General features: G+C 46.9%; 1 protein-coding gene across 1 annotated transcript in view; it reads right to left on the reverse strand.

Annotated features, from left to right (window-relative positions):
* LOC138665257 (zinc finger protein ZFP2-like) overlaps positions 1 to 12,892 on the reverse strand; it is a 65,200-nt gene that overhangs the window by 25,599 nt on the left and 26,709 nt on the right. The window contains exons 3-4 of the mRNA XM_069752571.1: positions 11,011 to 11,190; positions 10,802 to 10,925 (exon numbers count right to left, since the gene is read on the reverse strand). Of these exons, the coding sequence (XP_069608672.1) occupies positions 10,802 to 10,925; positions 11,011 to 11,190 (304 nt within the window). The remainder of the gene's footprint in view (positions 1 to 10,801; positions 10,926 to 11,010; positions 11,191 to 12,892) is intronic.

Raw genomic sequence — 12,892 nt, forward strand, 5'->3', positions numbered from 1 at the left:
TTTTACTTTGAGCACAGGCACCGGCTGATGACTACGCCCATCAGCCACCGCCTGCTATCACTGTAATCAGTGACAGCAGACCTTGGTTGATGGAAGCAATAGTCTCTTATCAGCCGACGACTATGACCTGTGGTAAGCTTTTTACCGTGGGACAGAGTCACAGCTGTGGGATCACCCTGACATCTGACCTCGCAGTGCTCTGTACGGTGGTAATGATCTTAACGGGGGTAACATTAACGCTGATCAGAGCTGTCGCATCAGGGTTTCTCACTCTGTCACACAAATGACAGACTGGGAAACCTTTTTATACCTGCGTTTTTGCTACGGATTTGACTAACTCAATTTAAGTCAGTGGGTGATAAATGCGGCAATAATGCAAAGAATTGACATGCTGCAGATTTAAACAAACAGTAAATCCTGAAAGGAAAATTACTGATCCTGTGCACAGCACTATAGGATTCTTATTTACTTAGCTGAAGATCAGCTATAGTGTATTGTGTCAAAATTCACTATTATAGTACCCTCGAGATTAGCAGGAGTATAGCTTGGAGAGTTAAATATAAATAAATAAAATATAACCTTTAATTCAATATTATTAAAATGGATAACTCTGGACAAAAAGTAACACAAAACTATAAGGGTATGTGCACACGTTGCAGATTTGCCTGTGTAATTTTCTGAGCAGAGTCTGCATCTCGTGGCAGAAAACGCAGGTAAAAATCCACACGGATGTGATGCGTTTTTGATGCTTTTTTTATGCAGATTTTAAAGCTTTTTTTTCATGTGGATTTGTATGCGTTTTTGTAAGCTAAATAAAGATCTATTATTTAAAAAAAAAAAAAAGAATTGTAATGTCACTTCTTGTCCAACCACTTCATTTACATACTCCATTGGAGAATAATTTTTACACACACAGATAGATAGATAGACAGATAGATAGATCTATAGATATATAGATCTATAGATAGATAGACAGATCTATACTCCATTGAAGAATATACATACTCCATTGAAGAATAATGTTTACACACACAGATAGATAGATCTATAGATAGATGGATATATCTATAAATAGATAGATAGATCAATAGATAGATCTATAGATAGATAGATCTATAGAGCTATAGATAGATCTATAGATATATAGATAGATCGATCTATAGATAGATGCTAGATCTGTAGATAAACAGATCTATATATAGATGCTAGATAGATCTATAGATAGATAGCTAGATCTATAGATGGATAGATATATAGATAGATAGATCTATAGATAGATTGATCTATGATAGATCTATACATAAGTAGATCTATAGATAGATCTATAGATAAATAGATAGATCTATAGATAGATAGATGATAGATCTATAGATAGATGATAGATCTATAGATAGATAGCTACATAGATCTATAGATGATGGATCTATAGATAGATATATCTATAGATAGATAGATAATACCAAGCCCGATGTTTAGTAATAAACATAATAAAATGGTACATAGAGTTAAATAAAGACAATACACACAAAATCTGCGTTAGGCCGGGGTCACACTTGTGAGAAACTCGCACGAGTCTCTCGCATCAATACCTGGCACTGCCGCAGGCACTTCGGACCAGAGCGTTCAGATGCATAGAAATACATGCAGTCCCATCGGACGATGCCTGCCTACATACAGACCCGCGCGCACAAACATACACAGCCCCGCAGACACACAAAAACACCCGCACACAGACATGCACATTTTCTCCGCACACATACAGTCTCCGCCCACACACTCTTCCTCCTCCCTATCTGCAGCGTTTCTCGCACACAACTCTGCAGCAAATCCGCAGACCTTTTTAAACCTGCACTTTTGCTGCGGATTTGACTGACTCAATGGAAGTCAATGGGTACAGAAGCACTGCAGATCCACAAAAAGAATTGACATGCTGCGGAAAATAAAACGATGCGATTCCGAGTGGTTTTTTTTCCGCAGCATGTGCACAACAATTCTCAATTTCCCATTGACTAACATTGTTTGTGCACTACACTGCGGATTTGATGCAATTCCGTGAATCCAAAGACGCTACTGAAACGCATCAAAATCCGCAACGTGTGCCCATAGCCTATACCCACATACATAAAGTGCTTGTGCATAATCAGTGCTCAATTAATAATTGGTTTGGTCTCAACAGTATAATGGAAGTTCTCTGTAGTAGGTTCGCATTAGATAGGAGCAGGATGTATAGTCCACATATGTGTGGTCGGGGGGGATTTCTCTCATTCCCTGTCATGCCCCTCTAACCCCCCTCATGTGGAGCAAACATCCTGCTCCGGTCTAATGCGAACCTACTGCAGAGAACTTCCATTATACTGGTGAGACCAAACCAATTATTAATTGAGCACTGATTATGCACAAGCTTTATGTACACTGCTCAAAAAAATAAAGGGAACACTTAAACAACAGAATATAACTCCAAGTAAATCAAACTTCTGTGAAATCAAACTGTCCACTTAGGAAGCAACACTGACAATCAATTTCACATGCTGTTGTGCAAATGGAATAGACAACAGATGGTAATTATTAGCAATTATCAAGACACACTCAATAAAGGAGTGGTTCTGCAGGTGGGGACCACAGACCACACTTCAGTACCAATGCTTTCTGGCTGATATATTGGTCACTTTTGAATGTTGGTTGTGGTTGCACACTTGTGGCAGCATGAGACGGACTCTACAACCCACACAAGTGGCTCAGGTGGTGCAGCTCATCCAGGATGGCACATCAATGCGAGCTGTGGCAAGAAGGTTTGCTGCGTCTATCAGCGTAGTGTTCGGAGGCGCTACCAGGAGACAGGCCAGTACACCAGGAGATGAGGAGGGGGCCGTAGCAACAACCCAGCAGCAGGACCGCTACCTCAGCCTTTGTGCAAGGAAAAACAGGAGGAGCACTGCCAGAGCCCTGCAAAATGACCTCCAGCAGGTCACAAATGTGCATGTGTCTGCACTTAGCTGGCATAAGGATTCCACTGCGTTTTTGGGGCCAATAACGTGCGGAGAAAAAAAAATACCAAAAACGTACAGTGTGCACACAGCCAAAAATGTATGCATATACATGAATCCTGAATTCCTAGGGCAGTGAAGATTCCAAAACAGGGTCACAAATTTTTTTTAATTTGTGTTCTGGCACCTCAGGGGCTTGGTTAATGGCACTAACAATCTATTTAAACAAAATATGCATTCTAAAAGCCAAGTTCCATCCAGTCCTCGCCATGTGCTCGAACAGTATGCAACCGCATGGAGTACTAACAAATTGTGTGGTGCGACGGTGTTCCGCTGATGGTACCGCGCAAGAGGCTGGTACCACCAGCAATTTCCATATTGGGACACCCATCACTTGGGTGTCACAATATGGAGGTCGGTGAACTTTCGCTGCTTGGAATTCTGGGATCCGGACACATCTGGATGGAACAGGATGTGAAGAAAGCAGAAAGAACATACCATTGTTCGAAACGCGTAGCTTGCTACTCTTCACTATGTAATTTATTGGATTGGACTGTACTTTGCCTTTTATCCTGAATAAATTTGTAAGTTTTTGGAAGCTGGATTTTTTTCTCTTTTTTGGATTGACAAACATAACCTTGGTAAATACAAGTGAATTGAATGAGGCTGCACCTGTCTAGTCGGGATGTCACCGAGAGTATACATATTTCATACTTGCGCTCATAGAACCACCTGCACTTGAAGCTAGTGAATCCTAACAGCGCTCACCATGAGGATTCACAAGTCTGCAGTCACTCTGTCACACCACTGATTGGCAACTTGCTGCCCATGTAGAGTGTGACAAAAGAACTACCAATGACTGGTGGGGGTCTGGCTATACAGAGCTCATGACTGACAGGCTGCCAACAAGTTTACCAGTCCTCTAATGATAATCTCCTGTTGATAAAACAGTGGTTTTATCAAAACTACACCAAGCAATCCAGTAAGTGACACACTGCTGAAATTAGGATACCTGTTTTTACTTCATGTTGCTCTCAAATTAGTTAGAAAAAAACCTGGTGATAGATTCACTTTAAAGGGAAACTGTCACCCTCGGGACATATATGACCTATAAATATGGGCATACAGGTAATTAAAATGTTACACTAGTCCTACCTGTCTGCTTCATATTAATGGTCTTGTTGCTGAGAAATATTATATTCTGTCTTTATGCTAATGATTTCTTCCAGGCTCCAGGGCGTGCGGTCACTGGAAGAAATTCCTGCCTCCTGTCATCATTACGATACTACCCCCGTCCCATGCACGTCAGTTATGGCTCCAGAGTCCTGCACCCTGCAGTCCCTCAGAAAACAGGATTTTTGGTTGCTTACCGTAAAATCTGTTTCTTGCAGCCTCCATTGGGGGACACAGGAACCATGGGGTGTATGCTGCTGCCACTAGGAGGCAGACACTATGCAAATAAAAAAATTAGCTCCTCCTCTGCAGTGTACACCCCACCGACTGGCATTATACTCTTCAGTTAGTGAGAAAGCAGTAGGAGATAAATAAAAAGGTTGAAAAACCATAACCACAAACTTGAGAACTGGAAACGTGAGAACAGTCATAGAACATAGAAACATTGGGAGGGAGCTGTGTCCCCCAATGGAGGCTCCAAGAAACAGATTTTACGGTAAGCAACCATAAATCCTGTTTTCTTTATCGCCTCTCATTGGGGGACACAGGAACCATGGGACGTCCCAAAGCAGTCCCTAGGACGGGAAAAACAGACTTCCATCAGGTCAGAGGACTCACCACTGCCGCCTGCAAGATCCTTCTGCCTACGCTGGCGTCCGCAGGTATGGACCTTGTAAAATTTGGCGAATGTGTGGATGTAAAACCAAATTGCCGCTTTGCAAAGCTGTAGGGCAGAAGCCCTGTGGTGCACCGCCCAGGAGGCGCCGACTGCCCGGGTAGAGTGAGCCTTGATCCCAAGAGGGGGCACTCTGTTCTTAACCCGGTAAGCCTCCAGAATTGCCGTTCTGATCCAGTGAGCAATAGTCGCCTTAGAAGCCGGTTGGCCTCTGCGTGGGCCATCAGGAATGACGAAAAGAGAATCCGTCTTCCGGAAAGTGGACGTTCTATCCAGGTAGATCCTCACTGCCCTGACGAGGTCCAGCTTGTTCAACGATCGCTCCAAAGGATGAGTCGGAGCTGGACAAAAGGAAGGTAGAACGATGTCCTCGTTGAGGTGGAAGGTGGAAACCACCTTAGGAAGAAAGGAAGGCGGAGGCCTGAGGACCACCTTGTCCTGGTGGATGACCAAGAACGGAGGACAGAGCTTCAGCCGGGTGTAGTAGTATCAAAAAGAAAACTTATTTCGCCATGAAGCAGCAACGTTTCGACCAGAAACCTGGTCTTTTTCATGCTTGAACTGGAAGGAAGGACCTGCCCTGAGAGACGAGAGGTGACGTGAGCCACCAGTTGAGAGACCGTTTGACCTGGGGAGAGAGTCGGATCGGGCGGACCAGGGAGAAGACAGACCTATTCCACTGAGACAGGATGGCTTGCTGAAGAGGCCGCGAGTGAAATTGGGCGAAGGGAATCGCTTCCAATGTTGCCACCATCCTCCCCAAAACCTTCATGGCCGATCGGAAGGATGGATCTCTTGTCTTCGGGAAGACCTTCATCTGACGAGTGTCGAAGAGTATGCCCAGAAAGATGATGCGCTGAGAAGGAATAAGGCAGGACTTCTTCCGGTTGACCAGCCACCCAAAACGGGCTAGGGTGTCGAGAACGATGGACAGGCTTTCGTGGGCCTGAGAAAAGGACGGAGCCTTGATGAGGATGTCGTCAAGGTATGGAAACAGAACCAGGCCTCTGACCCTCAAGATGGCAATCAGCGCCGGCATGATCTTCGTGAAAACTCTTGGGGCGGTTGCAAGACCGAACGGCAGGGCGACAAACTGAAAATGTTCCTGAAACACTGCAAAGCGCAGGTATCGCTGTGATGTCCTGGGAATATCGGAACGTGGAGGTAGGCGTCCTGAATATCTATGGAACACAGAAATTCCTGAACCTCCATGGAAGCAATTACTGAACGAAGGGATTCCATCCTGAAGTGCTTCAGACGAACTCTCCTGTTCAGCAATTTGAGGTCCAGAATGGGATGCACCCTGCCGTCTTTTTTCGGTACCACAAAAAGGTTGGAATAGAAATCTGTGAACCGCTCTTTTTCTGGGACGGGAACAATTACCCCGGCTTTGAGGAGAGAAGTGATGGCTGCGAAGAAAGCCGGAACTAGAGCGGGATCTCTTGGAGGTCGGGATTCGAAGAAACGATCCCGGGGTCGAGAAACGAACTCTATCTTGTATCCCGAGGATACAACTTCCCTGACCCATGCGTCCTCTACTGAGGAGATCCAGACGTCCCTGAAGAAGAAGAGACGGCCGCCTAGCCGGGGAGGTGGGTTGTCGACTAGCCGAGAGTCAGGCCGAGGTGGTTCTTCCAGTCCTGGACCTGGAGGACCTACCCTGGGAGTAGCGAGGACGCCAGGAAGGAGTGGGCCTAAAGGACACTGCCTTCTTCTCTTGACGTGCCTGTGGCCTTTGTTGCTGCTGGGAGAAGGAGTTTGATGCCGCGAAGCGACGAAAAGGCCAAAAAGACCGAAATTGACGTCTAGGAGGGGGGCGACGAGGCTTGGCCTGGGGAAGAAGGGAGCTTGTGCCCCCAGTAGCGTCCTTCATGATTTGGTCCAGCTTAGTACCAAAAAGACGAGACCCCTGAAAAGGCAGGCTGTAAACTTTTTAGAGGACAAATCCGCCTGCCAGGCCTTAAGCCAAATGGTCCGCGTTGCTAGACGCCTGAGTCGCACAAGACGCGGCGTCCAGGGAGGCGGAGACCGGATATTCACCAGCGTGAGAAATCTGGTTGGTAAGTTCCGCCAGCTGTCCGGAAGGAACCCCGTCCAGAATGCCCTGACGTAGCTGTTTGACCCATTTGGATATGGATTTTGAAACCCAAGTGGAAGCAAAGGCAGGGCAAAGACTGGCTGAGGCCGCTTCAAAAGCTGACTTAGCAAAAGATTCTATGACTCTATCGTTATAATCCTCCAGAGATGCTCCGCCGGACAGTGGGAGGACCGTGTTGGTGGATAGTCTGGAAACCGGAGGATCCACCGAGGGAGAAGCCGTCCAATTAGCGGTGAGCTCCGGAGGAAAGGGATATAAAACGCCAAGTCACTTTCCTCTCTGAAAGCGTCTGGTCGGGTTCTCTCTTTCTCTGGTCATAATCTCCTCGAATTCCAGGTGAGGAGCGAAAAACTTGGAAGGTGGTTTAGCCCGTCTAAACGAAACCGCCTGATCTGCGGGTTCCGTAGAGGACTCCTTGATGCCGCAGGTTAGATTTATCGCTCCAATGAGATTCTGAACCATATCCCTCATGGTAGCGATTTGGTTCGAATCCAGCTCCGAAACATCCTCCGAAGGGGCATCAGAGAATGCCTCGCCTGACTCAGAGGAGGAGGATCGGGAGGACGCCGACCGCAGAGGAGGACCAAGTGGCGAGTTGGAGCGAGAAGAGGACTCAGACCGACGTTCCTGTCCGGACCTTTTGCGGCTAGCAATGGAGGGCTCGGACGGAGCTTCCTGCGACCCGCTGGCTACTGCGGGGGTCTGCAGGGGTAATCGATCCAGCACGGACACCAAAGTTTGAGACACCCGAGTTAGATCGGCCACCGATTGTGACAGAGAGGAAGCCCAGCCTGGGATGGGGGGTCTCACTCTCGGGCGGATCGGCCGGAGGATCCTGGGCGGTGGGCACAATCGGGTTGCTGCAGGCCTGACAGAGCGGAGAGGACTGACCTGAGGGAAGTTTGCTGTTACAGGACAAACATGCAAAGTACTTGACTAAGGCAGAAGAGGAAGAAGTAGGAGGACGAGAGCGGCCCCCTTTAGAGTTAGACATTTTTAAGGTGGTCCCTGAAGAAAATGCCAGCAGGTTAGGGGACAGTGGGGCAGAGAGTGGTGTCAGTCTGCAGCGCAGAGCTACTCATGGCAGACGAAAAACACGGATACCAGGTTGCTGCAGGCCTGGAGGAAGATGCCGTGGATCTCCGGCGCTGTGCTGTGCACCCAGAAAAGGACGATCTGTGGAGTTCTACGGCGGACGTGCGTGGCACGATGCAAAAACTCCTGTCCTGAGTGTCCAGCAGCGGCGTGGAGGAAGGGGCGGAGCCAGCCAGGATGGCGCCGGTGGGTGGGGAATGCAGGGCACAGTTTGTCGGGCGGGAGAAAAGCCCGCCCGATGAAAAAGGAAGTGGGCGGAGTGCGGCACCGGAAGTAGGCCCCGGGAAAAGCCGGGGCCTAAATTAGAAGCCGGTGACCGCCGAAATGTGTGCGGGCGCAAAAAAAAAGGTGCGGGCGCCCCGGCTGATAGGCATGGCAGCCGCCGCATGTAAAGAGGAGCGCTGGTGCCGGCGCCAGAAGTAGGCCCCGGGAAGAGCCGGGGCCTATATTAGAAGCCGGCGGCCGCTGGAGACGTCCACGGCCGCGAGTCACCTAAAAAGGTACGGCCGCCGGGGAAAAATCGGCGCGGCTGCCTGTAGGGGGCCGCGCCGCAGAGAGATGAGGATCCGGCCGCAGACAAGGCAGTGCGATTGCCTGTAAAATGCAGCCGCCGTGGGGAAGCAGCGCGGCCGGTCATCAGGACCGCCGCGCAAAAGATGGGCCCCGGTTTTTGTCCCTAATTGTCGCCCAGTGCAGAAAAGGTGCGGCCGCAGGGATAGAAGTGCGGCCGCAGAAATAGCAGTGCGGCTGCCTGTAAGGCGCCGCGCTGCACAGAGTCGCAGAAAAGGCAGGGAATCCACAGAGGCCCCCTAAGATGAACTGATAGGGAGCACAAAATACTCACCTAACATCCCACGCCGTCGTACTAACCTTAAAAACTTGGAAGATATTAGACGTCCGTGGAACTGGTGACGGACGTCCTCATCTCCTCCGACCGACAGGATCTGGTAGGCGAGTGGGTGGGGGACGGGGCCAGGACCGGACTTCTGAGCATGCTTGTGTGCTAGGTTCTTGGTCCCGAGAGGGATCTATGAGGATACGGGGTGGCAGTACACGCTGTACTCATAGTCCGCCTTGTGGGACTACAGGTGTGACTACTCACCCTGTATCCCTTCCAGAAAACCTGAAAAGAAACGACGCACATTGAGGTTGATAAGGGTCTAATGAAAGACCCGTGTCCACCTTCTACTGACACTAAACTGAAGAGTATAATGCCAGTCGGTGGGGTGTACACTGAAGAGGAGGAGCTAATTTTTTTTTATTTGCATAGTGTCAGCCTCCTAGTGGCAGCAGCATACACCCCATGGTTCCTGTGTCCCCCAATGAGAGGCGATACAGAAATACATACTCCATTCTCCCTTCTGTGAGCACTGCATTCAGGGATCTTTTGTGCAGGCACCGGCAACTTCCACTCCAGTGACCTCTGGTGTGCGAGCCGATAAGGTGCTCTCCCCACTTCCTCCCTACATAGTCATCGCCAAGTAGACATGGTTCCTAGTGGTGAGTGTGCAGGGAGGAAGTGGGGAGAGCACCTTATCTTCGCGCATGCTGGAGGTCACAGTGACCTCCGGCATGGTCACTGTCAGAGAGTAGTGCCCACAGAAGAGAGGATGAGGTACAGTATGTAATACTGAGGGAGTGCAGGGTGCATGATTCCGGGGCCGAAACTGACGCTGATGTGAGGGGGTACGTACTGTAATGAGGAGAGGAGGCAGGGATATCTTCCAGGTACCGCACGCCCTGGAGCCTAGAAGAAATCATTAGCATAATAAAATAAAATAAGATTTCACAGCAACATTACCATTAATATGAGGCATATAGGTAGGACTAGTGTAATATTTCTGTTATCTTTATGCCGCCCATATTAATAGGTCATATATCCAGGGGGTAATAGATTCCCTTTAATTATAGGCTAGGACTTTCAGCAGTGTCCTTACCTTGGAGGTTACTGCGTGTTGTAAGGTCATGATATCAAGAAGTGCACTGCAACCTTAAGATACACCAAGACCTCCGAGACCTGGCTGGAAGTACTGGCCTCTAGTGAGGAGGTTGGAGATGCAGTGCGCTACGGCAAAAAGAAGAAGAGCAGACAGTGGGCAGCAAGACTCATGTGCCTAAAGAGAAGGAGAGACTACATATACAAAATAGAAACAGGAGCTATGCAAGTAATATAATTATGGGTAGAAATGGAGAAAAACAAAATGTTCCGGTAATATGCAGGTGTATGTTGTCCTTGCATGACCGTAGTGTTTGGCACCTGTCTGTCAGGCAACCACTCAATTATAAAGAACACAGAGCGCTCGGCGGAGTAAGCAATCCTTTGTATGGGAGACCCTGCCGAGATGGCTGCCAACCAAATGGTTGAATCATTGTTCAACCGACAGCCATATAATTATTATTATTATACATTTATCTAATGTGTATGGCAGCTTTAAGGATGGTTCAATTGGGCCCTTCACTACCAATAACCACTAAAAATAGTAGGGCAAACAGTATATCACGGGCAAACAGTATATCACGTTGTCAAAGACTTTGCAACTAAAGATATGTTGAGGCATGCGCCGCACCACCAAGAGCAGACCTCATTGTTATATATTTCAAAAGTTTATTTTAGCTCACAAGTTTACTTTGCTTTCATGGATTGTCATGTGCTTATGCTAATACTAAGTTTTGAGTCTCATTTATTCTGAAATTTTGTTAGTTTGGTCTAATTTACTAGATACGATAGCATACATTTGCTACTTTAGAATGTAGCCTAAAAATGTCTCCTCTTACCTGGTGATATGAAGGCCTGGTCACTCTCCTCTATGACATCCTTGTACAGATCCTTGTGTCCTCCTACATACTCCCACTCCTCCATGGAGAAATGGACAGTGACATCCTGACACCTTATAGGAACCTGACACACAATGATACAGTCATCATCCAGACACATCATCCCTTGTGTTACTGTATAATGCCCCAGTATTCCCAGCAGCGCTCACCTCTCCAGTCAGCAGCTCAATCATCTTGTTGGCAAGTCTAAGGATCTCATGCTCCTTGCTTCTTTCATGTATCACTGAATGAGTAAATGGGTTCTGGGTCCTGCTACATCCCCCTGGCTTTTCGAGGCAGCTGTTTAGGGTCGCACACTCACCAGTTGTATTCTTTACTACTGTGTAATCCTGTTGATGGATATATTCTTGTTACATATCATTATATACATTGCCAAAATCACCCTATTTTATTAAGATAGACAAGATTAATATGTGAAGTGAAATAGACCCCAGAATTCCTCTCCTCACCAGCTGAGCTCTGGTTTTCGTAAAAGAGGTAACAATCATGTCTTAATCCCATTGCTATAAGATTACATTTCAGCCCTTCCACAACTCACTTCATTAAGCTAAAACCAGGATTAGACTGGCCCACCAGAGAACCAGAGAATCCTCCGGTCGGCCCTGGCTTTTCCTTCAGGGGAGTCTATAGTGCAGAACTTGCAGATGCTATGGATCTTCTTCAGTGAGGGAAAACCCGATGCCACCATCTGGACTTAAATACGGTAGTTTCTGAGCAATTACAAGGTAACCGAATCAGCAAGCAGTGACGAAACCAAACATTGTGTATCTTATGGTTTTCTCACTTGTTACAGTGCCTGATGAAAATTAGCCCAGGTCCAATGAAAATGAATTGGTTTTGTATAGCTGAAAGGTGGGCCCTCAGGATGAAGACCTCCGGTAAGCCCAATGTTCCTTAGTCTGTCACTGGCTACAATCTAGGCAATGAAATGTCACCATTCTAGTTCACAACTTCCTCTGAGCCAAAAGGTTCCCAAATAAATTAGACTAAAGTTAGTCTAAATCGACAGGTAAAGAAAAATGGTCTAATTTGTATAGGGGCGTCATCCGACTAATACTTGTTGATTGTTCATGTCAAATTTCAAAATGTTGATCCTATACAAAGCAGCACTTGGCCGAAGGAGCACTCCTGTGTATGGGAGTCAGCTGAAGTAGTTGTCGGCCTAAGCATCAATCAGATGACAGCCATCTAATGCATATGGCCAGCTTAACATCCTCATTTCTTTCTTCTATTTTACTTTTTGATCAACATTTAAAAGCATCAAGAAGCCACAGGTGCCCCAATCGAATTCATCCAGTCTGATAAAGGACTCTTTATTCTAAAGATGTTTATACACATTGAAGCGATCGGCTGAACCCGGCTGGTTATCTTATGTGTATGGAGGCCTCCAGACTTTCCAAGGATTGATGAAGTCAGGAGGAAGAAGAATTGGGCATTATACATTTCAGCACCCCATCCTTTTCTTTTCAATGGAGATAAGATGCCATGGGGTGCATGTGACAAGGAGGGTGGAAGGAGTTGATGGGAAGAAATAAAACAATAGGGAGAATAAAAACTATTTCCTCCCTGTAGCTGTTTTTCCCGTTAGTCGGCCAGTCATGATTTAAGAGCTATTTATCCACAGATTACCATTATATCTTCAGGTAAATAGCATTTTTGGTGGTGAAATTCCTGATAAGGTACTTTGCCAACAGCACTGTCATGTGCCCTACAGCAAAACCTGCAACTCGCTAAGCTGCAGTATGGATGTCTGACAAACCCTGAAGCTATTATCTTGAGGGGAGAGAGTTTCTTGCAATCTCTAGGAATAGACAAGTTACCGACACAGACAGGAATATACCTGTGTGCTGTTACAAATATAGATGGTAATGTTAGAACTATTTTCAATGTATACATTATATAGAATTTCGATCTCTTCCTTCCACTTGCCCTTGGTTTGCAAGGCTCCAGAAATGAGGTTTACCTTAGGCATAAGTTTCCTAAACCATGGTGCCCTCAACCACATATTCACATGCACCATGACATCAGTTC

Source organism: Ranitomeya imitator, chromosome 2 (genome assembly GCF_032444005.1).
Source record: "Ranitomeya imitator isolate aRanImi1 chromosome 2, aRanImi1.pri, whole genome shotgun sequence".
NCBI classification, from domain to species: domain Eukaryota; kingdom Metazoa; phylum Chordata; class Amphibia; order Anura; family Dendrobatidae; genus Ranitomeya; species Ranitomeya imitator.